Raw genomic sequence first — 22,943 nt, forward strand, 5'->3', positions numbered from 1 at the left:
GTGGTGGGGCGGGGAAATAATATTTTCATAGTGTAGTTATTGAGGTTAAAATTAGAGTTTTTTTCATAGAATAAATTAAGTTTAATTTAAAATAAATAATGAAAGAGTCTAATAGGAAGAGACAATAGACCGCTCTAAATTGTCATATTTTGAAAAAAACCCTTCTTTCTGAACGTTTGTAGGCTAGCCTCTACTCTATTTGATATTGAAAGTAACTAACTGAGCTACAATGATTCCTAGTATTTTAGGAAACAGCATTAGATATGGTAAGAATAACTACATTCAGAAATAAATTAATAGAATTAGGCTAAGCCCATACACCAATAGACTTGAACATAAGGCTATTTTGTGGTCGTTTTCAAACCACCTAGGATGTCTAAACAAAAATTATGTTTAGAGCCTAGGTCTACACATAATTTTTAAAATTATAATTAGGCCTAGCTTATAGTACCTTGAATGATCCCTTACGGATTCTTCGCTTTAAGACTGCTCTAAAAAAAATTGCCTGGGATGACATAATTGCTAGTAGACCACAGGGTGAGAGTTTTTTCGATTATTTTTTTAGCCACCTTCAGGAAACCCTGGATACTGTGTTCTCAGTAAAGGAGAAGCGGGCAGCAACCTTGAGTAAGGCGGGTAGGCCTAAACCAAAGAAAACCTCGCATATCAGATTGGTACACTCCAACTCTTCATTCAGATTGGTAGACTCAAGGAGTTCATGCTGATGTTGTGTGCCAGGGGAGACAAGGCTAGGTATCTGATAGCTAAGAAGCTGCATAACAAAAGTTGAGGAGGCGAAAAGAGCAGGTGCTGTAATGTCAAATTCATTGAAAATTCAAAAATCAATGTAAAGCTGCTGGGACGTCATAAGGTCAGTCAGGCCACCCACACCAGGAATGCGCTGCGCTGCAAGTCCCGATGAATTTAACAACTTCTTTATTCATCAGTCTCAGACATAGTTAGGCTACCAGTATCCCTGATGCTCTCTCGGACCCTTTGGACATTTTGAAAGATCGGATGCCAGAGTTCCGGCCCGACCTTAGTAAGACTGCATGGAGTAAAGTAAATGAAGAAAAGGTCCAGAAAATTATAAGTGGGCTTAAGAGAAAAGTGAGCCGTGAAAGACTACTATGGATGGTCTACCAAGCTCCTTAAGGAAGTAGCGAATGTCATCATTGCACCCCTCACCCTAGGGGAAAAACCCTGCTGCAGGCTTTCGATTGATAGCCTGCAGCAGGGTTTTTCCCCGCACTCATGAAGATCGCACGGACAGTGCCAATATACAAAAAGGGGGACCCCAACGTTCTGGCTAGCTATAGGCCTATCTCTTTGGTACCTGTCTTCGGGCAAGGTTCTCGTGATAGTAATAAAGGAACAAACCTGCAATTACTTTGAGTCAAACAACCTTTTTAGTAACTCGCAGCACGGGTTTTGTCGGGGTAGGTCCACTACTGGAGCAGTTTCAGTCATTGCTGATAAAATAGCAAACGCTTTTGAAGACAGCGACTCAATATCTCTTACACTGTGTGATCTGAGTCGAGCGTTCGACTGTGTTCCTCCCTTGTAAATAAGTTTTTCGCTTTTGGTGTCAGAGGTAAAGCTCTCTCTCCATGCTTAGTAGCTACTTAAGTGACAGAAGACAAGTGGTTGACTTTAAGAGTGGAAAATCCACAGAAAGGGAGGTTCTACACAGAGTCCCTCAGGGCTCAGTTCTTGGGCCACTTCTCTTCCTGATTGCCATTAACGACCTGGGGTGGTATGGAAATCTTGTGCTCTTTGCTGACAATACTACCTTGTATACCAGAGGGAAAACACCGATCCGTGCAGCGGAGCAAGCGAAACATAATCTGAAAGATGTGGAGCTGTGGTTCCGGGCAAACAAACTGCCAAGACAATGAGGCCAAGACAAACTGGATGACTTGCACTCTGTCACGCACCTCAAACAACATCGGTTGGAGTGTTAGACTATTGGGTTTCTACCTTGACCCAACACTGGACTGGAGGGATCATGTCAAACATGTCTGTGCTAGGCTGGCTCGTGTCATATTTCTACTGAGGAGATTGAAGAAGTGTGTTACCGGTACAGGTTCCTACCTTGTTCTGGTGTACCATTCTATGTTTCATTGTCGTATCTCTTATGGCATACATCTCTGGAGACACGTTGCTGGAGCAGCCATAGTTTTGAAGCTCCAGAAGAAAGCTGTCCGTAGCATAACAAGCAGCCAATCGCCATGAGCATAGCAAACCCATCTTCGAAAACCTGGGCATCTTGACCCACTACATATGGGCATGCATGCAGGAAATCAAGAACAATGAATAGGGCCTGGTGGCCAGGGGTGACATACACAACTACAATACAAGTGGCCGAAATCAACTCGATGTACCTCGCACACGTCTCAGTAGAAATCAAGACTCATACCCTGGAAGCGCCATCCGTTTCTTCAACAAACTCCCAGCTAGGCCACAAAGACCCTTGCCAGTAGAAAGTTTAAAACCACCACAGGAAATTTCTTCCGTAAAAACCCTTACTACTCAACAAAGGAATTCCTGGAAGGTAGTTTGGATGAGCTAAATTAGTAGCATAGCGACCGCCATGAGCACCTAAAAGTATGTTTTTTCTTCACATATTTTAAAATTTGTGAGTCCTTGTGAGTTTTATACACATGTGCGGGAAATTAAATAAGTTGTTTTACGTTGACACAGCCTATTCCCATCATACGATGGATCAACGGCCAAGAAGATGGTATTTGTATAGCCTAACTTAAAGAGTTTATGGGCAAAAAATCTGAATAGGTTAAAATGTATAGACTAAGAGTAGGCCTTATTTGTAATTATTGCAATTTATTTATTTCAGGAAATAAAGTACAAGCTTTGTCTACTCTGTTTTCTGCTATGACTGTGAGACAAGCTGTCCCAGCAAGTCATGTACAAATAGTTATCAGAACATCAACTACAAGTTTCTTCAACAAATGTAAGTTAAAGCTATTTACTTGGTTAAGTTTTAAACTTAAATCATGGTTAAATAGTGATTTAAGTTAATTTAACTATGACTAAATAGCGACTTACGTTAGGCTTAAATGACTTGCCGTAACTTAAACAATAACCTAATATTGATAGGCCCCAATGATAAGGATTTTGGCCATAAGTTACATTGCAATTTCAACATACAATAGAGCCTTGATAAATCAAACCGCAATAAACTAAAATCCTAATAACTTAAATAATTTTTTGGAACTTTCATATTATACGGAGGCCACTTATTTTACAGCGCGCTGCGGCGGTTAGGTTAGGTTGGGTTATCATAAATATGTTTGTAGAACTTTCCTTGTTTCGTTATGAATAAAACGATACCAGATGAGTCATAAAAAAATTATAATAACCCAACTGAACCTAACCGTCACAGCTCGCTGTACAAGGTTGGCCTACGTATAATAAGAAAGTACCATTTTTTTAACTACCCCCCAGTAGGCTTTACAGCACTATACCACTTATGTTATTTTACCTCTTAAATGTTTCACAGATATGATATAGGTAACCTTGATCATTCAAACATTCAAACATCATCTGTTGAACTTTGATTCTTCCCATCTAGTATATAGATATTAAATTCTGAAAAAAAACCCTATAATAAGTTTACTTACAGTACACTCCCGATTAACAGAGGTTGTTGGGACCGTGACTACTTCGGTCGGATGACACTGAGATCACATAGATTTTGAGGTTAGTTACGGTACCTTATTATAAAGTTAAATACTTCATACATCACAGGGAATGAAAAATGATAATAGGCTATATCTAATTTTGATGCAACTCTTTTTTTTTATATTGTAGAGAATATTTTTAAAGAAAAAAATAACAAACCAACATGTTCAACACTTCTTCAATTGTCTTGAAAAACGTTAAACACAATATTAACTTATTATAACTATGATAAACCAATACACTACATTATTTAAAACTTAAAACTACGGAGGATCTTTCTAGTTTAAAAAGCATAAAATTACATTTTTTTAAAGTTTGACATGATAACTTAACACAGTGATGTTGACATCAACAAATCTTAATGAAGAAGACGGGTCACTGCTATTGTTTAGGTTCTGCAGATGGCTCATCTTGTCCAGTTTGCTATTCGCTGCCGGCCAACCTAGTAGCTATGTGTGATTTTAATTTTTAAGGTACTTAATGGTTATTCCAAGTACTGTATTCGTTTCAATAAATCGCAAATTAATTGCTATTTTTACGCTTCTTTGAATAGAAACATACTATAATAAAGTAATTATTGTTTTCCTACTGAAAACTAATATATATATATTTAGGCCAAAAACTACCTTGGATAACCCGAGGGCTCAGATAACTGGGGGTCAGATAATCGGGAGTGTTACTGTTTTGATAATTTTTTATTTTATCTTTTTATAGAAAAAATAGCTTAAGTCGTTGCTTAAGTCATTGAGTACAGTAAGCTACCTAATTTTACCTAACTTAGCTGTTTGTTTCAGTACCTGCAGAAAATTTGTGGAAGGGAGTGACAAGTGTCAGTAATGCAGGACGCAAACGTGGTCGAGCGTCAGGTGGCAGGAAGAAACACGCGAAAAACCTTAATAAAGGACAAGTGATCGGTGTTGGTTAGTATTGTCGGACAAATTATGTTTCTAGATTAGATTAGTTTTCTACAAAATGAACAAAATACCAGTGTGCATATTTCATGGTGACGATGGATGAAATATGAATAATGAAAGAATTAAATGACAACAATTCACATTCAGCTGATCTCTGTCAGAATTACTGGCTAAAATCAGCTGTTTTTTTAGTCACAGCCATTTCTTGAAAACACAAGGGGCAAGGACATAACAGTTTCTGTTTAAAGTATATTTAGGTGTTTGTTAATGTTTTGAACATTATTCATCACCTTAAGCAAAAAGAAGTTTTCACATCACATGTCATTAGATAGTCTCTAAATGGCGATGCTTGGGAGTTTCTCTCTAGGCAATGTTTTGACTGTATCATAAAGATTTAAGTTGTACTGCTTTGGATTACTAATTTTTTCTCCCAATAAGATAATTACCCATTCTTTGAACTAGTTCTACTAATTGTGATAATAATGTCCACAGTATTCTGTTAGATAACATGTTTTCAAATTTTTGTTTGGAATTGCAGGAAAGGCCAACATTATTTGGCCGGGTCTCAACAGTCCCGTGATTCGAGGCAAGGAGGTTGTCAAGCAGCAGAAGCTGCCTGAAGATCCCGAACGAGAGGCGAAGCTGATTAAGATCCGGAGCGAGATGGTGGGATTCCGACCCCTCAAGCTCAGCCCCATCGAGCGAGGATGGACCGGAGCCAAGTTGGGCGGACGTATGCTCGGCCCTCCAGACCCGATTGGGGAAGGTAAGTTAAGTTGTGTAACATTGTACAAAGTCCAAAACAAATGATTTAGTCGTGGCATAGGGCCTAATATAACAAAATTGAGCTTATCATATTGGTTAACAAATAAGACACATAGTTGAATCCAGTCAGTTGAATAGGGGTGTCATCCTCTCTTGGGAAAATGTTAACCTTCCTAACTGTAAACATGCATTTAGGAAACCTGAAGGCATAACGTAAAACACAATTCGAGCCTGGTCATGCCTAATCATACTTCACATTGTTTAAATTTTTTCACATATCACCCCAAAGGGGGGAATCTATAGCCCCCCCACCCCCACCATATCCCTCCGTTGATCCGCCCATGATAACATGTCAATGTATGAAATTTCAATATCTTGACTTTAATTAAATTTACATTTCCTAATGGAAAAACATGGGGGGAAACTACTACAGTATTAACAATTTTTTTAGAGATCTGTCATTCTTGATGAAATCCTTAACAGAATAGGGACAAAATTCCGCCAAGTATATTTCTAAGCTATTATATTCCTTAGGCTATTCTAAGTTTTGTAAGAGCAAACATTTTTAGCCTACTGTATCTCTGTCTTGAGTTAGCTTATTAAAATGTTTCCAACTGGTTTGCATTTTGTATTATATAACGGTTTTGTTTGAGGGGTTTTATACTGATTAATTTTTTATTTTTCTATTTTACAGATAAGTTTGAAGGATTCAATTCAGTGGTTGTTGAGGTAAGTGTTTAAATAGTTCTTAAATTCAGTGCCTTAACTTAAAATATGAAAGGTTTTGAATGTTTTGATATTGCAGTTTAAGTACGCATCTTTATATCACATCAACCATCGCCCATAGTACCAAGAGCTATGGGAGAAAGAGTATTTTATTCTGAAGCGTACTCGGTGTGTAGCTCATTAAAAAACATTCTTTTTTAACCCAAAATTGGCTACATCTGGTCCGAATGTATTATTTATTAATTTTTTTTAATATACTGCCTCTTTTAATTAAGCCTCTAGCCTTTGCCTGGAACGAATCCAGTGAACAGGATGTCTACCAGTCAGGATTTCTGGGAAAGTCAGGAAAAAGTCAGGGATTTTTAAAGGTCGGGAATAATCTGACCCTTCAAAATTAGGTATGAATAGGTACCAAAAATTTTCAGAGTTTGTGTGTTCCCGATCATTGGGAAATGGATTACATTTAATACAGGATTTCCTCGGCACGTGATTCGTTCTGATCGTTGAAGATTTTGCTGTGTCGGGAGTGACAGTGATGACGTTTCCGCGATCGCGAATTGCGGCTGACGATTATGATGTCTCGACGGTCGAGAAAGATTTTCACAATGATTTCGCGAACCCTGGAGACAATGATGATATCTCCGGGATCGTGGAGATCTACAAGCTTGCACCGTGACCACGACACAAGTCGAAGATGGTCGAAGATGGTGTCGCGAACGCAAAACATGTTAAAGATGGTGCCGTGACCGTGGGACATGTTGACGATGGTGTTGTGACTGTGGGACATGTTACGATAGTGTCGTGACCGTGGACATTTTGACGTTGGTGCTGTGACTGCGAGACAGAAAAAGGTGTAGTTACATGGAGAATAGACCGAGTTTTTGGTTGGGGTTTTTTTATGGCTAATGAAAAGTCGGGAATTTAAATTGAGAAATCTGGTAGACACCCTGACCGAAGCAAGGAGTGAGCCGATTCAGTACAAGAGTGAACGCTTTGAATTATTGTTGATACCTTGGCACAAACCGACGACATTGCTATCTTGGATTCGTAGCTCGTCCTGCTACAGTAGACTCCCTCTCATCCAGACTCCAGAGGCCAGTCCGGATAACGGGTTTTCCGGTTAAACCGACGTCCCCAAAAACTCATTAAAACGTTAAAATGCTTAAATTTAGAAGAGCATTGTACGTGGCCACTGGTCTCAAATCTTTCCTTCGAGAACAGTCGTTTCAGTACCGCCCACTTCCTGCCGATCAAGTCCGGTTAAACCAATGTTCTGATAAAAATTGTCCGGTTAAAGAGATGTCATTTCCGCCGGGTGTAGTCAGGTTAAACCGATGTCCGGTCAAAAGGTCCGGATAAGAGGGAGTCTACTGTATTGTTGAACAAATATAATGTTATATTCATGAATACAATGTTTCCACAGTACAAACAAGTATTCCACATGACCGGTAACCTGGGCCGCAAGAGGCAAGTGAGTGCGTTTGTGGTGACGGGCAACGGCGAGGGACTGGCAGGGTTCGCCCGAGGCAAGGCAGTGGAGGGGAGAGTAGCTCTTGTCACGGCCAAGAACAGAGCTGGGCAGAAACTCATGTACATAGAGCGCTACAACGACCACACTGGTAAATCTCTCGTTACTTAGTCTGATGCTTTATGTGTACTTGTTCTATTAAGACCACTGATAGAACTTACTTCAATCCACATTACTAGTGGATGTAGAACCTTAGGTGTCGCATGAGTAAAGTTAAGGACAGTAATCATTGCTGACAGATAAAGTCTTCAACAGACTTCTGTTTGTGTGTAATTCGTCATTGAACTTGCTGAAAAGGTCCACCATCTGGCTCATAGTTTGTACGTGAGTGAATGAGAAATATGGAAATATTTGACAAGTTCTGTCTTACAGAATTGTTATTATTTCAGCGATCAAATTAATTATCAATTATTTAAGATAGGAACGCCACTATGTGCGCATTTTAACCCAAATATGAGCGAAGGATGAATGTAGGATGAGTGGCGCGATCTTGTAGTCTTGTTAGTGTCTAAGGCCTATGTCTATGGTTTCTCCCACAAAATTCCTACTAAAAATCAAAATAAATATTTAGGCCAAAAACGACCTCAGATAACAAGAGGTCTCGGATAATTGGGAGTTTACTGTAGAGATGTTCACCTTTTCAGTTGTTCAACGATTCAATGGGTTTTTTTTTGTATACACAACCCTTTAAAGCTCCAACATCCAATATCGAGTGAAAGGCTAACATAACAAAACTTCCACTTACAACTATTCGAGTTTAATGAACTGAACAAAAACAGCTTAAAGCAATCTCTGGCATGATATCTATATGTATCTGACCACTTAATGCACTTTGTGGTTTTGAGCACTTTATAAATTCAACAAGTTATGAAAAACCTGGTATGCATGCCTTTATTGGAAAAGATTTGATAACGATAATCTAATTTACAAATTTATCTATCTTAATAGTTATAAACCCTAACAAATTATAAATGTTTCAGTTATGCACGACTTCTTCGCACAGTTCGGCAGCACCAAAATCTTTGTCAAGAAGGTGCCAGAAGGGTATGGTCTCAAATGCCATCGAGCTATAAAAAGCATGTGTCAGGTGATCGGCATCAAAGATATTCACGCTAAGGTAGAGGGTGCCATCAACATTCAGAATATCACCAAAGCTTTCTTCTTGGGTCTACTTCAGCAGAAAACCCATGAACAGCTGGCCGAGGAGACGGGTTATCACCTGGTAGAGTTCCGTGAGGAGAACGGAGAACTACCCATTGTCTTAGCCTCGCCTCAAGAGCCCAAGCAAGATAGTACAGATCCTCCGGATTTTGACCAGGTAAAAGTTGAGTTAACCTTCAGCGTAAATTTTTGGTGACTGAATCTTAAAGTTAACAAACCAAAATGAAAAAATCTAGAATGAAATTGCTATTAAGATAGTGGTCCAGTAAATGATCTTGTCTAGCTGAAGTGACTACAGCTTTTTCATTATGAGAACTCAGGTGCAAAATGTCATGCTGTATCCTGTACCTCCTTATGACGACTTCAACTTTGTTTATAGACCTGACGATGTGCCTCTTGTGTACAAAACAGCTGTATTCAACACAACTAAATCTTTTGACTGAAGCTGAGGTAAAATAAACCTAAAATCTGCGTAGGTGTCACCTGATAAAACTTTCCTCCATTTTTTCAATGCAAAATAAGTTATCAACATTCATAAGAAGTCAACCTTCAATAGACAATTGAAAAAGTAATTCCCTATTTTGATATTAGGACCTATAAAAATTCAGTTAGGCCTACTGTATCCAACTTTAACAAGTACATCTAGTTCCAAGAAAGTTTTATGAGTCTCAAGTATTACATGTGTACTCTGGTATTACGACTCTTGCACTTTAGTATACTAATGTTGAGTTGATGTTTGTAGTACATAATGAACAACCGAGTTGCACTGCAGAGGAAGAAGTTTCCTCCTTTCTATGCGGACACTTTTGGATACAAGAAACACCTTTGGCAAGCAGAAAAGAGAAGAACTCACGAAAAGGTTAGATTGAAATATTTTTAGATCTTGTAGGCAATATACATTAGGATCAATCAAACCTGAGCATCCATAAACAAATTTTAAAATAATTATATGTAGTCTTTGTGAAATAGCAAATCTAGTCATGGATGCAGTAAACAAAAGGTGAAAACATTTATTTTTAGCATAACTGAGCAAAGGAAAGTATGGATTTTGCTCTTTGAACTACAAATTCTCAGCCAAAAACCATTACCGACTTAGTGGTTTACATCAAAAAAATTTGAATAAGTTGTTTACTCCACATATTCATTTTAATAAAATAGGCGAGTAGCCTTATCTTTTACTGAAACCAGCTGTTTCTTAATGCCAGCCCGTAAAACTTACTGTGGCTTACAAAACATTCAGAATACAATTTAGTGTAGACCATTTTATGAAAGGTGTTTTTGTGTTACAGTCAAAACTACAGATGATTGCTGACTACGGAAAGGTCCGCAGTTTTCTCGGAGAGAAATATCCGGAAGCACATATTGATTATGCTTTCAATAAATATCGAGCAGAGAAGAAATCAGGAGAACAGTAGATATTTTATAATGACTGTTACCATGTAAATGTAAATATATAATTCTTACTGTTTACAAGATTTTTTGTTCCTTACTCCAGGAAAGTTTATAAAGTATAAACATACTTGTAAATTTTTATTTTTTTCATATAAAACGTTTTATTTACAACAGACTTATATAACCAAAGCGATGAAAATATTACTGCAAAGTTATGAAAACTTAAGCTTGCTAATACAATGTTATTTCAACTTAAACACTTATTTTACGTTATTGTCCTATCCTGATCGACATACAATGAAACGAACCTAGTTTTTTTTTTGCTTTGGTTCTTTAGAGTTTATCATGGGAGTATCATACCATCATTTAATTTTAAAACACTAAGGATAAATTAATACTAAAAATTAGGAGTCGGCAGGACCGCCGGCCATCTTAGATTTTCTGCTCATAATTGCAATGTTAATGGTTGAAGCATGGCGTAAAAATATATAAAAAGTTGCAAAATATCTCCTTTTTCTAAGCTATTGAAACCGCAGATGTGATTTGCTATCTACTTTTTAGTTTTAATTGTTATTATTTTGTCAAATTTCATAAATATATTGACTTAAATTATGATTTTTTTTCAACCTCTAAAACAAAAGTTTTAAAAATACGAAAATCAATTCACATAGAAAATATATTTAATAATTACATAAAAATTTTTGCTCCACGGTGCATGATTAATAGGCTTCAAAGTGAACATATGTTTTTGTTGATCATCGTGGTGTTCATACAAAATAATGATGTATTTTGACAAAATGATAACAATTAAAATTAAAAAGTAGATAGCAAATCACATCCACTTTTTAGTAGATAGCAAATCACATCCGCTGTTTAGTAGATAGCAAATCACATTAGCTGTTTAGTAGATAGCAAATCACATCCGCTGTTTAGTAGATAGCAAATCACATCAGCTGTTTAGTAGATAGCAAATCACATCAGCTGTTTAGTAGATAGCAAATCACATCCGCTGTTTAGTAGATAGCAAATCACATCCGCTGTTTGAATAGCTTTAAAGTGAGATATTTTGCAACTTGATTAGTAACCGTGTTAAGTGACACATTGTGGGTAAAAGACGAAGAAGGAGGTATAAGGTATGAGGTACTTTTTATCTTAATAAACAATGCGGTAATATGCTTCAACCATTATTGCCATCATGGGCAGAAAATCCAAGATGGCCGGGGGTCCTACCGATTCTTAAAGTAGGCTACATTGTATAGAACAATATTAACCTTATACAAAATCTAATGAACATTATTTTAAAAATGAACACACTTGGTATGTTTATCGTACAGTGATGCTACAAGCATTCATGTTTTGAATGACTAACCTAACGCTTACGACTAGAGTGACTTATGATTTATTGTTCAGTATTTTTTCCTGTATGGCAAACTACCTCCGTATTACTACTTAAAAATTAAGGCACAGTAACATAATTAAGTCTTCCAGCCTCAATGTGTTTTTAATTAACACAATTCTACTGAAGTTGTTATTTCACAAAATTCAGTCCAAAAATAAGATTTGTAAATGAAAATTTATCTCTTTCAGGTGTAAAATTCTGTCATAAAATTAAATTCATAAATTTAAGTAACATTTACGCATAGTTAATTCACTCGCTAAGGGACTAGCTGTGCTTTCTCAGTGATCGAACCCTTCATGTACTTCATTTCGTTATTCATGGCGGACACTTTTTCAACATTGTAAATTGGCCGGTAGTTTCTATATTTGTTGAATGCAATGATCGCACCAATAATTAAAACTGAGATAATAATTCCAGCAATGGCAAAGATATAGTAAAACTTAACAGAACTCTCTTCCTCTTTTGGAGGCGTAGCATTTTTAATTCTTTCTAGTTCGAATTTTCGCTGTTCTAGCAGCAGCTTTTGTTGGAGCAGTTTTTCTTCTTCCCTCTCAGCGAGGCAGGGGAAGTTTTCGTGTCGGCCGGTCAAATCGATGTCCCAAAACACTATTTGCTTCCCGTTAAGCCAGACTGGTTCTTTACATCTGAAAAGTTAGACAATTGATTATTATTTTAAGGTTAGTTTCTTAGAACAACAATTTCTTAAAGAATGTATACTATTTTAACCGTACCATCAACACCATCACAAGGAGCGTTTCAAAAGTCATTTGATATTTTAACATTCCACATATAGCTTCTTCTTGTGATGCATAAGTTGATACGGATATTTCCTAAAGAGATTTAGCAGATAAATCTTTTCCGTTGTCTTTATTCTATGATAAATTGGTAGTCGCATAGCGGAAAATGTCCATGCTGGAAATAAATAAGAATTGTTTAGTTATTTACTTGATCTCTGTGAGCCGATCCACAGTGTTGTTTCTACTACGCAGAAGAATTGCCAGCCAGTGCAGACGACAATCGCAAACCCACGGATTCCCATCCAAGGTCACCTTCGACATTCGGAGCCATGGGAGAAGGTTCTTTCTCACTCTTGGAAGATTGTTGTTGTTCAAATACACCTAAAAATATGATAACATAAGTAATAAGTATCCTAAATGTTTTGCAATTTTAATGGTGAAGTTCTTTACATAGTTAAAGGTAGCACAACTGTGGGGAGCAGGCTGGCCTAGTGACAGAGTGGTGTACTTTGGTCACCAGGGTCTCTGGTTCAAATCCTACCAATCACCAATTAAATTATTATTGTGATAACGTGTAAGAATATCATAAAACCAAGTGGTGCTGTTGAATCTAATTTAAGTTTTGGGATTTTCTTAAGCCCTATTCTCAGTCATTTGCTATCAAAATATCAAGGTGTGTGAGCCTAGTGGCTAGCGTCTCAGACTTTTGCGTGAGGGAGACAGGTTTAATTTCCTTCATGTCCAAAAATATTTGAGAGATTTAGACTGATTCCCTTTAAACCAAAAAAATTCTTTTTGAGGAGAAAGTTTGTCTTGAAGTCTCCTTAACTAAGTAAAATCAACTCAACTCAAACTTAGTAACTAAGTGGTTTACAAAATACAATTATTGTTCTTTACCTCTTGAAGCATTGTCCGTTTCAAATCAAGTTTCCAAAACGCTTTCTCTTCTATTGTAACAAGTTGAGGATTGTACGTACAGCTGATTATTTTGATATTTTCTAAAACCGAGAAAGTTCCAGATCCGATCTTCGTTAGCTTTGGCATCCCTGAGATCATAATTTCATTGAGCCTGTGCAGCCCAGCGAATGAAGTGTCGTCCAGCTCTTCGATCGGATTCTGATTCATGTTGAGTACTCTAAGTGTGTTACCGAGAAGTTGAAGATCTGGTACTTGAGTGAACTGGTTCCCATTCAACAACAACGAGGTTAGATCCAGGCCGGAAAATGCGTCTTTGGGCAGTATTTTTAACTTGCATTCAGCAAGGCTCAATAACTGAAACAAACATTATTGAGAGGAAAGTATTTTTTTGAAACAATATTACTTGAAACTCAAAATTGGGTGAATTTTTCTACACACTAAATCCAAATGTACACCAGGGACACATTTTTAAAACAAAAGTTTACAAAAATCCAAACAACAGTTTTATGTTAGGCCTAAATATTTTAGGTTTTCAACAGTATGCTTGTGTTTACTATCAAATTTTTCCCTTAAGATGTCGGTAAAGATCAAAGAATGTTTTGTACCTGCGTTTAAAACACTTCCCATCTTAATTAGATTAGATGTATACAATAGTGAAACACCTATGTGTGTATAGTTTAGGAGAATATGGGGGTTGAATATGATATAGGAACAAGACTAGCTGCTCTAGCCACGACCATTTAAAACATCCATCGTGAGCTGAAGTTTCAATTTCTAGATCAAATACAGCTAGGTTCAGTTTCAAATCATCAAAGACTTCTGGTTTTTCTAACATAAACTGGGAACCTAAGGCAAGCACTCCACCTACCTTGAGTTCCGTCAGTTCCTGCAGCGCCTGGGAGAACTCCACCCCGATGTCAGTGATGGGGTTGTCGTCGAGGTATAAATCCCGTAGATATTGCAGGTGAGCCACAACATCAGGCTCTAGACTGCTGATGTTGTTGTGGCCGAGGTTGAGGACCCTGATGGGCAGAGGTTCGAATCTATCACCTCCCGGAGTCTTCTTGCCGACCAACACACCCTTTAGGCTGTCTCCTACAGCAACATTAAGGGAATTTAATTGTTTTAAGTAAAATAATTCAAGACAATGGATGAATACTAAATTTTTACAACAGTACGTGCAAGATTAATGCATGACCTCAATCATAGCTGAAGAAACATGACGAGAATAGTATTCAAGCATTGTGATGTCCAGAATATAGGTACATAAACAAATCACTTTCTGTACCAGTTATTCATTTCTGGATCTGGGTATTGATAAGTTTTCTTTATATTTCCTATTCTTACCTGCTTGACCATTTGACACCCTTCTCTACATCTCTCTTAAACTCATCCATCCTTCTTCTCTGTCTCCTTCCCTCTAGTACGATCAACTTAATTTTTCTTAAAAAATCACTCTATTAACATCTATTCAATCCGTCTTCCACTACGGCTCCTGATCTCTTCGTTCCAGCTCGACCCCACCATCTCTTACTTGTAAAAGCCCTTAAAAATCTTGTTCTGAATTCAAGGCCGGTCGGTATGTAAAAACAACCTGTGATGGTAAATTTCAGAAACATTTATTCAACACACTCGCCATTGCCATTGCAATATATCCTCAGGTAAAACCAACCAATTCAGTGCCCAAATTAAACCTACGAAAACTCAGCTAAATAGTTATACACAGTAACTTATGTCACAAAAACTGAATTTTTCAGTCACCTGAAATCCGATTGTAGCTCAAGTCCAAGTTCTGCAGATTCTCCAACCCGGTAAATGCAAGAGGTTCGATGTCTTTGATGCTGTTGTGGTCAAGGGTTAGAGTCAACACTCTCGGCAAAACTGGCAACACTGTCACCTTCTTGAGGTGATTGTGAGATGCATTCACTTTCTAAAAAAAGATAACGATAAAAAATTAGTTTGACGAATGTACTGGAAATTACACAGTAGATTTTAGTTAGTTGTTACGTTAATTGCAATGAGGGCATTCTGTACATGGACAAATATCATTTGTTAAAAGCCCAATGATCAAGGAAGCTGAGTCCAGTTAGATCCGTGAAAAACATTATTCTTTATACAGATTTGCAAGCTTAGTGGTTAACGTTTAAAAATTTATTTGCAGGAGGGATAAATTATCCACAAAAATCAAGGGTTCACACTGCTTTCCCATAAGTGTTGGCAATTCTTACTTACAAAATCCCACTAGCGCGTAGAGGATGAAAAACTATTGATAACTTCTAAAACAGTGACGTATGCATATGTGTGTATTTTAAGTTGAATGAACTGAAGATGAGCGAGATGATCTGTGTAGCTTTGTTACTGACTAATATCAGCTGTTTCTTTCATAATGATCAAAGCCAGCTGGGCCCAGTTTGAACCAATTTTACAGAATTGATCTGACAACCTTCTTTCTAATTACTATGAGAGCACAATCAAATTACACTATCCAGCCATCTATCTATCTATCTATCTATATATTAATAGGCAAGCATGTTTCTTTAAAACCTTTTTTCTCAGCTCGTGTGCATCGTAGGGAAAATCTACGCATACCGTTAGAAAGCTATTTTCCTGTAGGCGTGCAGAATCCCTTTATAAATTTAAATAGGCTCAAAGATAAGCACAAAAAATGAGTTTAAAGATTTGAAAAAATTAACATGGATCTTATGCGTTGCCATGCTGGTGACGAAATAACAACGAAATATAAACAGAAAATCAAAACAAATGGAAGAAACTCCAATCACATGTTTTATTTACAGTGTGGGGTGAAAATAGAGAAGTGAGTACATTACATATTTTTGGTCGAGTTTCGACCACTGGACGACCTCTCGTTCCTCTTATCATATGCGACAAAACGTTCAACCATAGAGAACTTTGTTGATATTTTAAAATTTTGAGCAAAAATATCCTATAAATATTTTTAGAATACAATTTATTATACTTATACAAGTTTTTTTGTCACTTAATTACTTTAGGTAATAAAGATTAACTTTGTATACTTCACAGTCAAGTATCTGATTATAGTCAAACAAAATAATGTACATAGAAACCTTTATCTCTGTTTATAGAGAAAAAGCTGTGAAAAATAAAGGCAAATGCTATGAGGTCAATTGGCAAAGAGATATGAGAGAATGGACACATGGTCAAGTAGGGACTTATTGTTTGCTTAATGAATTCACCAGCACTTGCGGTTAAACAAGGTTTGCACACACAGTTGATAAACACTTGAAGCCCTATGACTAACACTTTGCACACTCCTTTACTGAAGAATAACTTTGCATGCCTTCATTCTGCCAGATTTACATCTTTAAGACTATTAATTATTAATTACTGATCAGAGAATTTTCATTTGACTGATCATGTTTAAACAAAATATCCCAAGTAAGATTTTGATATTGTTCAGAAAACCCTCATTATTGACTGGGTTATTGAAAGTCTTATTGAATGAAATAAACTTGATATTATAAAGACAGTGCTATGCCTGCTTAGGTAGGTAAGTTACTGTACCTATTAAATGTACAACCAAACCCATTAACAAGAAAAGGCTGAATAGTGTATACTCAATTTAAGAATAGTTATTTGTTTAACTAGTGTGTGAAGTGGCACTTTGCTGCACATGAGAGAAATGTTAAGTCCCTGAAGTCCCGGGTTCAAATCCTGCCAATCACCTCTGAAGTGTAAAAAATATTTCCCAGACTAAACCCTAGGACCTATAGGATGTAAATTTGGGACAAAAAAAATTGTACCAGAATGTTCCCCACTTGTACATACCTGTAGAACGTTGGCCAGCTGGAAGAGCCAAGGTGCGAAGGTGGTGACTCTTGTAAGTCCCTGGTAGCCACAGTTGGCTTCCACTCCTCCATCTTCAATAGTGGTTGCTTTCCCATCCAAGCAGGCTACTTCTATATCCTTCTCCAGGGCATGGCTCCAGTCCACTCCAACACAGCAAAAGATCTAGAAGTAGAAAACACTCGATTAATGACAACTGCAAAGTACTGTACTTGGAATCATTCATTATATTACAATTTGTATCAGATTATTTAGGACTATAGGGGACTGCATGGTGGAAGGGAAAAACATAGGTTTGCTATTCCCGTCATATTATGCTAACGTCACTCAGATTGCAAACACCATTTCACCATTTAGAAACAATTATAATAGTATATTTCGTACCTAGGGCCGAAAATGAGGTTTTGCCGGCTCGAGATAGTTTTTAAATCGATCGAGAGCCGCAAAACCATTTCGGTCCGTGGTACGAACGCTATTTTTCACCACACTATACCCTATTACCACTATTCACCTTCACCATTCACCACAATAATAATGCACACTGATAGTCAACACAACTACAACTTTAAGGTTATGTGAAGAAATAATTTGAGGAATCAGCAAAAATAAAAATATATAGTTGCTAGGCAACGGTGACAATAACACAATTCTATTGAAATGCTATGGATTTTGATTATGTATTTAAAATGCATTCATGTTTTAAGTAAGTAAGCGGACAGCTGATTTTGCGGCCCCGGCCTGTAAAAACCTGCTCGGTCCCCAAATTATGGACAGCTGGCATCGCCAGCAAAACGTAACTTTCGGCCACCAATTAACGTATGTAATACAGCCAAAAACATGATAGTGTGGTGAAAAAACAATAACAATCAAATCAAAATACATATATACTTATGTTAATATAATCAGGTGATTTTTTTTTTGCAATCTGGGTGATGTCAGTATATGACGGGAATTTTGTTTTAACATTTTATTTTATTTACAATCTGTTCAACAAAAATATTAACAATAGGCAAATATGATAAAATTTAAATACAGTACAGTAGTTAGTTCTTTATCCAACAATAAAGCTAACACACAAACTTGGCATATTGGTACGAAGTTTTAAGTCCATAAATTCCTAAAACGACAACTTAGGTCCAAGACATGGTATCTTTTCAATCTATATACACAGTTGCTGTTGTCCAATAAATTTAAAGCAAGGTATTTAGTATGGTACTCTAATTTCTTTAATTGACACTTAACCTTGAAATTTCTTCTTTTACCGTTGGGGTTCGACTGTCCCTGTGAAGCACTTCGTTATTAACAAACCATGGTGCCTGGAGAATGTACCTTAAAACCTTGGATTGGAATCTTTGGATGACGTTCAGATTTGATTCACTGGATGTCCCCCACAGTTGGATACCATACGTCCACAATGGTTTTGTATAGTTTTGGTTGAATCGTTTTATATAAAAGCAATTTAATTTCTGTTGTTAATTTTGAATAGCACACCTATGTGTTTTCCTTCCACCATGGAGGACCGAGCCATGGCTCAGTATAGTTTTAATTTCGATTGTAAAATCTATATAAGGAAACTCACGTTTTTTACAACTAATTTTGAATTCTATTATTTAAGCTCCAGTGGAATTTTAATTTATTATGAATACAGCTGTCCAAATAATGTAAACTACAAAAAAAGAGTGCATAAAAATTGTAAATCCACCTTTAAACCAAAGTGAAACATTGAGTTGACGCCAGTGCACTCAAACTGCACCAATACAAAACAATCATCACTCATCAACACCAATAAATACAAAGGGTTTGTATCCATTGTCAACACAGACTTGCTCCATTTTACCTATATCGAGTAATCTCCAATGTAATATTTGTCAATAGTAACGACTCATGTTGTTTATCACTTTACTGTACTTTATAATTTTGCTAGTATACTGTGGATGACTTGTTATATCATATGTTTCAAGCCTTTTGTTTACTTTTACTTGTTATTTTGTTCTACCAACATAGTTACTTGGCAAGCCTATGTGAAATTTTGAAATGTTCAAATTTGTTGTGTAGCAAAATACAAATTTTCCTGCGGTAGTGGCAGTCAGTCACGTCCCCATCATCAAGGACAGCTAAGACCCATCGTAAGTAATCACACATTGGACATTGTTTTTTGAAGCAAGTAAAAATAGGCTATAGACATCTTGTTGATCCTTTGAAAAGCTATAAGCCTAAATAAAAAGAAAGCGTTAAGTAAGAATAATTTGCTTGATCAACGTGGTTGAGGAAGACATAACTTACAGTAAGTAACGAATAAGAGGACCCATCTGCCCAGTTTTGTGTATAGACCATAGACGCCTAATCCCTGGAACAGTTGAATTGGAAAAGGACGCAAGTTCTGGGACGACCAATTGATTATTTGCCTGTCACTGGTTAGATCATACATTAAAGAGTAGGCCAATCTACTCTTTAATCTATGGTTGAATGAAGTGCGACTGGCGTTCCTCATCGCTCACAATTAAGGTGTCAAGGAAGTCTAAAGGGAAGTAGCAATACACGAGATCGTCTGCAGTGAAATCACGTGACCACTTGACCGCTACAACATCTTATTAATGAAATATCCACGCATGTAGACTAATTATTTTTCCCAGGTGAATTTAACAATCGATCAAACATATTGATTAGTCTAAGTTATAGTTTAGAGATTTAGATTTAGAGTGCCTCCATTTGATACATTGTGTATTTTAATTTTGTCAGTAAACACCGGTATGGCTGATGTATTTCTCTATAGCAATTTCGTATACAGCAAAACCAAAAATAACAATTATTATTAGCATAGGTTTCATTGGGAGCGAGTCAACGAGTTCATCGTCTGAAATCATCAACTACCTTCACAATCATCCACGAACAAAGCAATACAGAATACGCAACAATACAATACGACGCGGAATGCGGCAATACAATGGTCACCCACACGACCAAGTCGTCGAGCGAGAACGACTTCGGTCTCAAAGAAAAGTTGCGACATGGTCATAAATATTTCCCCGCCCGTTTCTCCCACCTTGGCGCCTGCAGGCGAACATAACCTCAAAACAGCAGACGACATAACTGCTGAGCATTGTGCAGTAGCAGGCCACACACAGAACAGCTGTTTGATAGTCTTGGCTGAAACAGATGGATGGCTGAACGAAATGTGTCTGGTGGAGTGTTTTGTTTATTTCTGGGCCCGTTTGAGAATCTGCCTGCGTCTCGGATAACTTTTGTCCCTGTTTAGAATGCAGCCAAATTATTAATCTAGGTACATTAGAATTTTTCTCGTGACGTGGCTTTGTTTTATTACATTATTTTTTGGTAATGGTAAGTTTGTTTCAGGGATTTATTGAGGATATTTTGCCATCACGATTGTTTTAAAGGGTGTTTACCGGTGTTTACGACGTTTCGACATAACCCCAGGCAAGAACAATCTAAAAAAATAACTATGTAAATACACAAGTCCACAGAAAATTAGTAAATCACCAAAGAAAACAACATAGAGTACTGTATAGTGTATAGCTAGCGTATAGTGTATAGCTACTGTATAGTGTAGTTCTGAAGTAAAAAAACCATTAAAGAAAATAACATACAGGGTGGTAAAAAAGTCCCTGGACAGTTAAATATTTTAAAAAATAATGCAGATAGAGCTACAATACTTGGTACAAAGTTACAGGGCATAAAACTCTATTTTAACACATATTCAGTGATCCAATAACTCTTCAGGGGGACGGCCCACAAGGAGTCGGAAGAAAATCTTAAATGGAAGCATAGGTCAATATGCACATCAAATTAAAGGTCTTTTTTAGTAGAATACAATGCCACAAACCGCACTTCAAAAGGTTGACCCTGCACAAAATGACAATTGTTCAAAGATTCATTTAATTTACATTGCTAGAGGGGGCACAGCCCTAGGAATCGGAAGAAAATTGTTAACGTAAGCATAGGTCGATATGCACATCAAATTAAAGGTCTTCACTAGTAGATTACGATGCCGTAAATTCAAGCTCAAAAGAATGCCTGGGTAAAACATGGCAGTCGTTCAAAGATTCAAAATGGCGGATTCAAGAAATCTTTGAACATCTGCCATTTTGCGCAGGATCAACCTTTTTTGAAGTGCGGTTTGCGGCATTGTATTCTACTAGAAGACCTTTAATTTGATGTGCATATTGACCTATGCTTCCATTTAAGATTTTATTCCGACTCCTTGTGGGCCGTCCCCCTGAAGAGTTATTGGATCACTGAATATGTGTTAAAATATAGTTTTATGCCCTGTAACTTTGTACCAAGTATTGTAGCTCTATCTGCATTATTTCTTTTAATATTTAACTGTCCAGGGACTTTTTTACCACCCTGTATAATAAACACACACAAATTCTTTCTAGATTTTTGTTTCTTGTGTTTTACTGTTTTTCTAAAACACAATTAATTAAATCTCAGCCTTGCCTGGGTTTTGTAATAATTTGTAATATTTAGTGTACTTTCACCCAAATATCTTGTCTGGTCCCTGATCCAGAAACTTCATGAAACGATTTTTGCGTCTATCACTACGGTATACATTAGGCACTTCCCTTTTCCCTATAGGGTAATTCGCTAAAAACAACTTACAGCTATTGCTCATATGAGGAGGCTGGCTACTGTTTACTCTTCAATGCCCGATATTCAAAGAGTTAGCAATCAATCTGCTATGAATGGACATTTTGATATATAAAACTGCGATTACGTCGCCCAATTACGTTCAGATATGACAAGCCATCTTTTGAACCCTCGAAAACAACTTCTGTCTGTACGCAGGCTGCGGATATGTCTCTTGATCTAGAAGTTGAATCTTTTGGCTTTCACTCAAACTCTGAGAGAAGTGTCATGAAGTGTGCTGTTTACTAACATCATAAACATCGTAGCCATCGTGGTATATCCGTCTCCAGCATTATAAACAGTGTCGCGACCACAAGCAATGTGTTTGAAAGATAACATCAGCACGATTTACATTTGAATACTGGAATTGCTGTTACCATGATCAGCTGACTATAGAGTCTTTGTTGTTCATTGTTGCCAGGAAAATAAATGTGGTTTCTTTTATAGTTTTAAGAATGAACAGTCTTTATTTCATATGTTTTTGTGAATGTGTATGGCTTCAACATTGTAATAGTTTAATCACTTGAATCTTTAAGACACGACTTAAGTTGTTCCCGAAGCTGAGCGAGGATTGTAGAGTTACTTTTGACCAATGTCATAAGCAACATATTTTGTCATACTGAACTATACCAATCGTTTGTTGTCGCCAATACAAAGTTTGACTTTATAAGATACCTACAAATAACTGTAAGTTATAACCGAAGTATTCTACGGTTCGTTATATTATTTATTAACGATCCGCGAGCACAAAACATGTAGAAAACAGTTACTCTATCCATATATCCCACCAATTTATCGTAGGGAACCTGACTGTATTTCTGTACCTAACGGTATATCTACTTAATTTATACAGGGTGGCTGAAAAGTAACTTACACCCCCCCCCCTTAACTTTTCAACCATTTGAGATATTTTAAATCTGTTTGTGGCAACCTTCTTCGGTATGAGGGGCTACAATAATTGTGGTCAATTTTGAAAATTTTGCCCTTAGGTGTAATGGGGGTAGGGGATAGCTCAAAATTTTCAAATTACAAGTATAGTCGAGTTTCGTATCATTTTATAACATAGTAAGGGAGTATGTCTAATCTATGGTAGAACCATAGACAAAAATAATTAAAGATAGACCGTCAGCTGTGCTGCGGTTACCATAGATTCTGGCGCACACCGCTGGGAGCGCCATGTAGTTACGGCTTACGCGCTACGCAACACACGGCACTCCCAGCGGTGTGCG

The 22,943-nt window shown here is 37.0% G+C and overlaps 2 protein-coding genes across 2 annotated transcripts in view; one reads left to right on the forward strand and one right to left on the reverse strand.

The window, feature by feature from the left end:
* The first annotated feature begins 27 nt into the window (after positions 1-27).
* LOC128996556 (28S ribosomal protein S5, mitochondrial-like) lies at positions 28-10,239 on the forward strand. Its single transcript, XM_054421945.1, has 9 exons — positions 28-266; positions 2,855-2,971; positions 4,497-4,622; positions 5,155-5,382; positions 6,076-6,110; positions 7,531-7,726; positions 8,616-8,953; positions 9,539-9,655; positions 10,086-10,239. Exons 1-9 carry the CDS (start codon positions 230-232, stop codon positions 10,209-10,211), a joined length of 1,320 nt encoding a protein of 439 aa, XP_054277920.1. The 5' UTR covers positions 28-229; the 3' UTR covers positions 10,212-10,239.
* A 57-nt stretch (positions 10,240-10,296) lies between these two features.
* Positions 10,297-22,943, reverse strand: part of LOC128996555 (insulin-like growth factor-binding protein complex acid labile subunit) — a 62,904-nt gene continuing 50,257 nt past the window's right edge. Inside the window, exons 2-7 of the mRNA XM_054421944.1 lie at positions 17,050-17,232; positions 15,004-15,172; positions 14,111-14,337; positions 13,222-13,596; positions 12,533-12,705; positions 10,297-12,231 (exon numbers count right to left, since the gene is read on the reverse strand). Of these exons, the coding sequence (XP_054277919.1) occupies positions 11,844-12,231; positions 12,533-12,705; positions 13,222-13,596; positions 14,111-14,337; positions 15,004-15,172; positions 17,050-17,232 (1,515 nt within the window). The 3' untranslated portion in view covers positions 10,297-11,843. The remainder of the gene's footprint in view (positions 12,232-12,532; positions 12,706-13,221; positions 13,597-14,110; positions 14,338-15,003; positions 15,173-17,049; positions 17,233-22,943) is intronic.

Source organism: Macrosteles quadrilineatus, unplaced genomic scaffold (assembly GCF_028750875.1).
Source record: "Macrosteles quadrilineatus isolate MER2022 unplaced genomic scaffold, UCM_ALF_1.0 Scaffold_6__1_contigs__length_79288215, whole genome shotgun sequence".
NCBI classification, from domain to species: Eukaryota; Metazoa; Arthropoda; class Insecta; order Hemiptera; family Cicadellidae; genus Macrosteles; species Macrosteles quadrilineatus.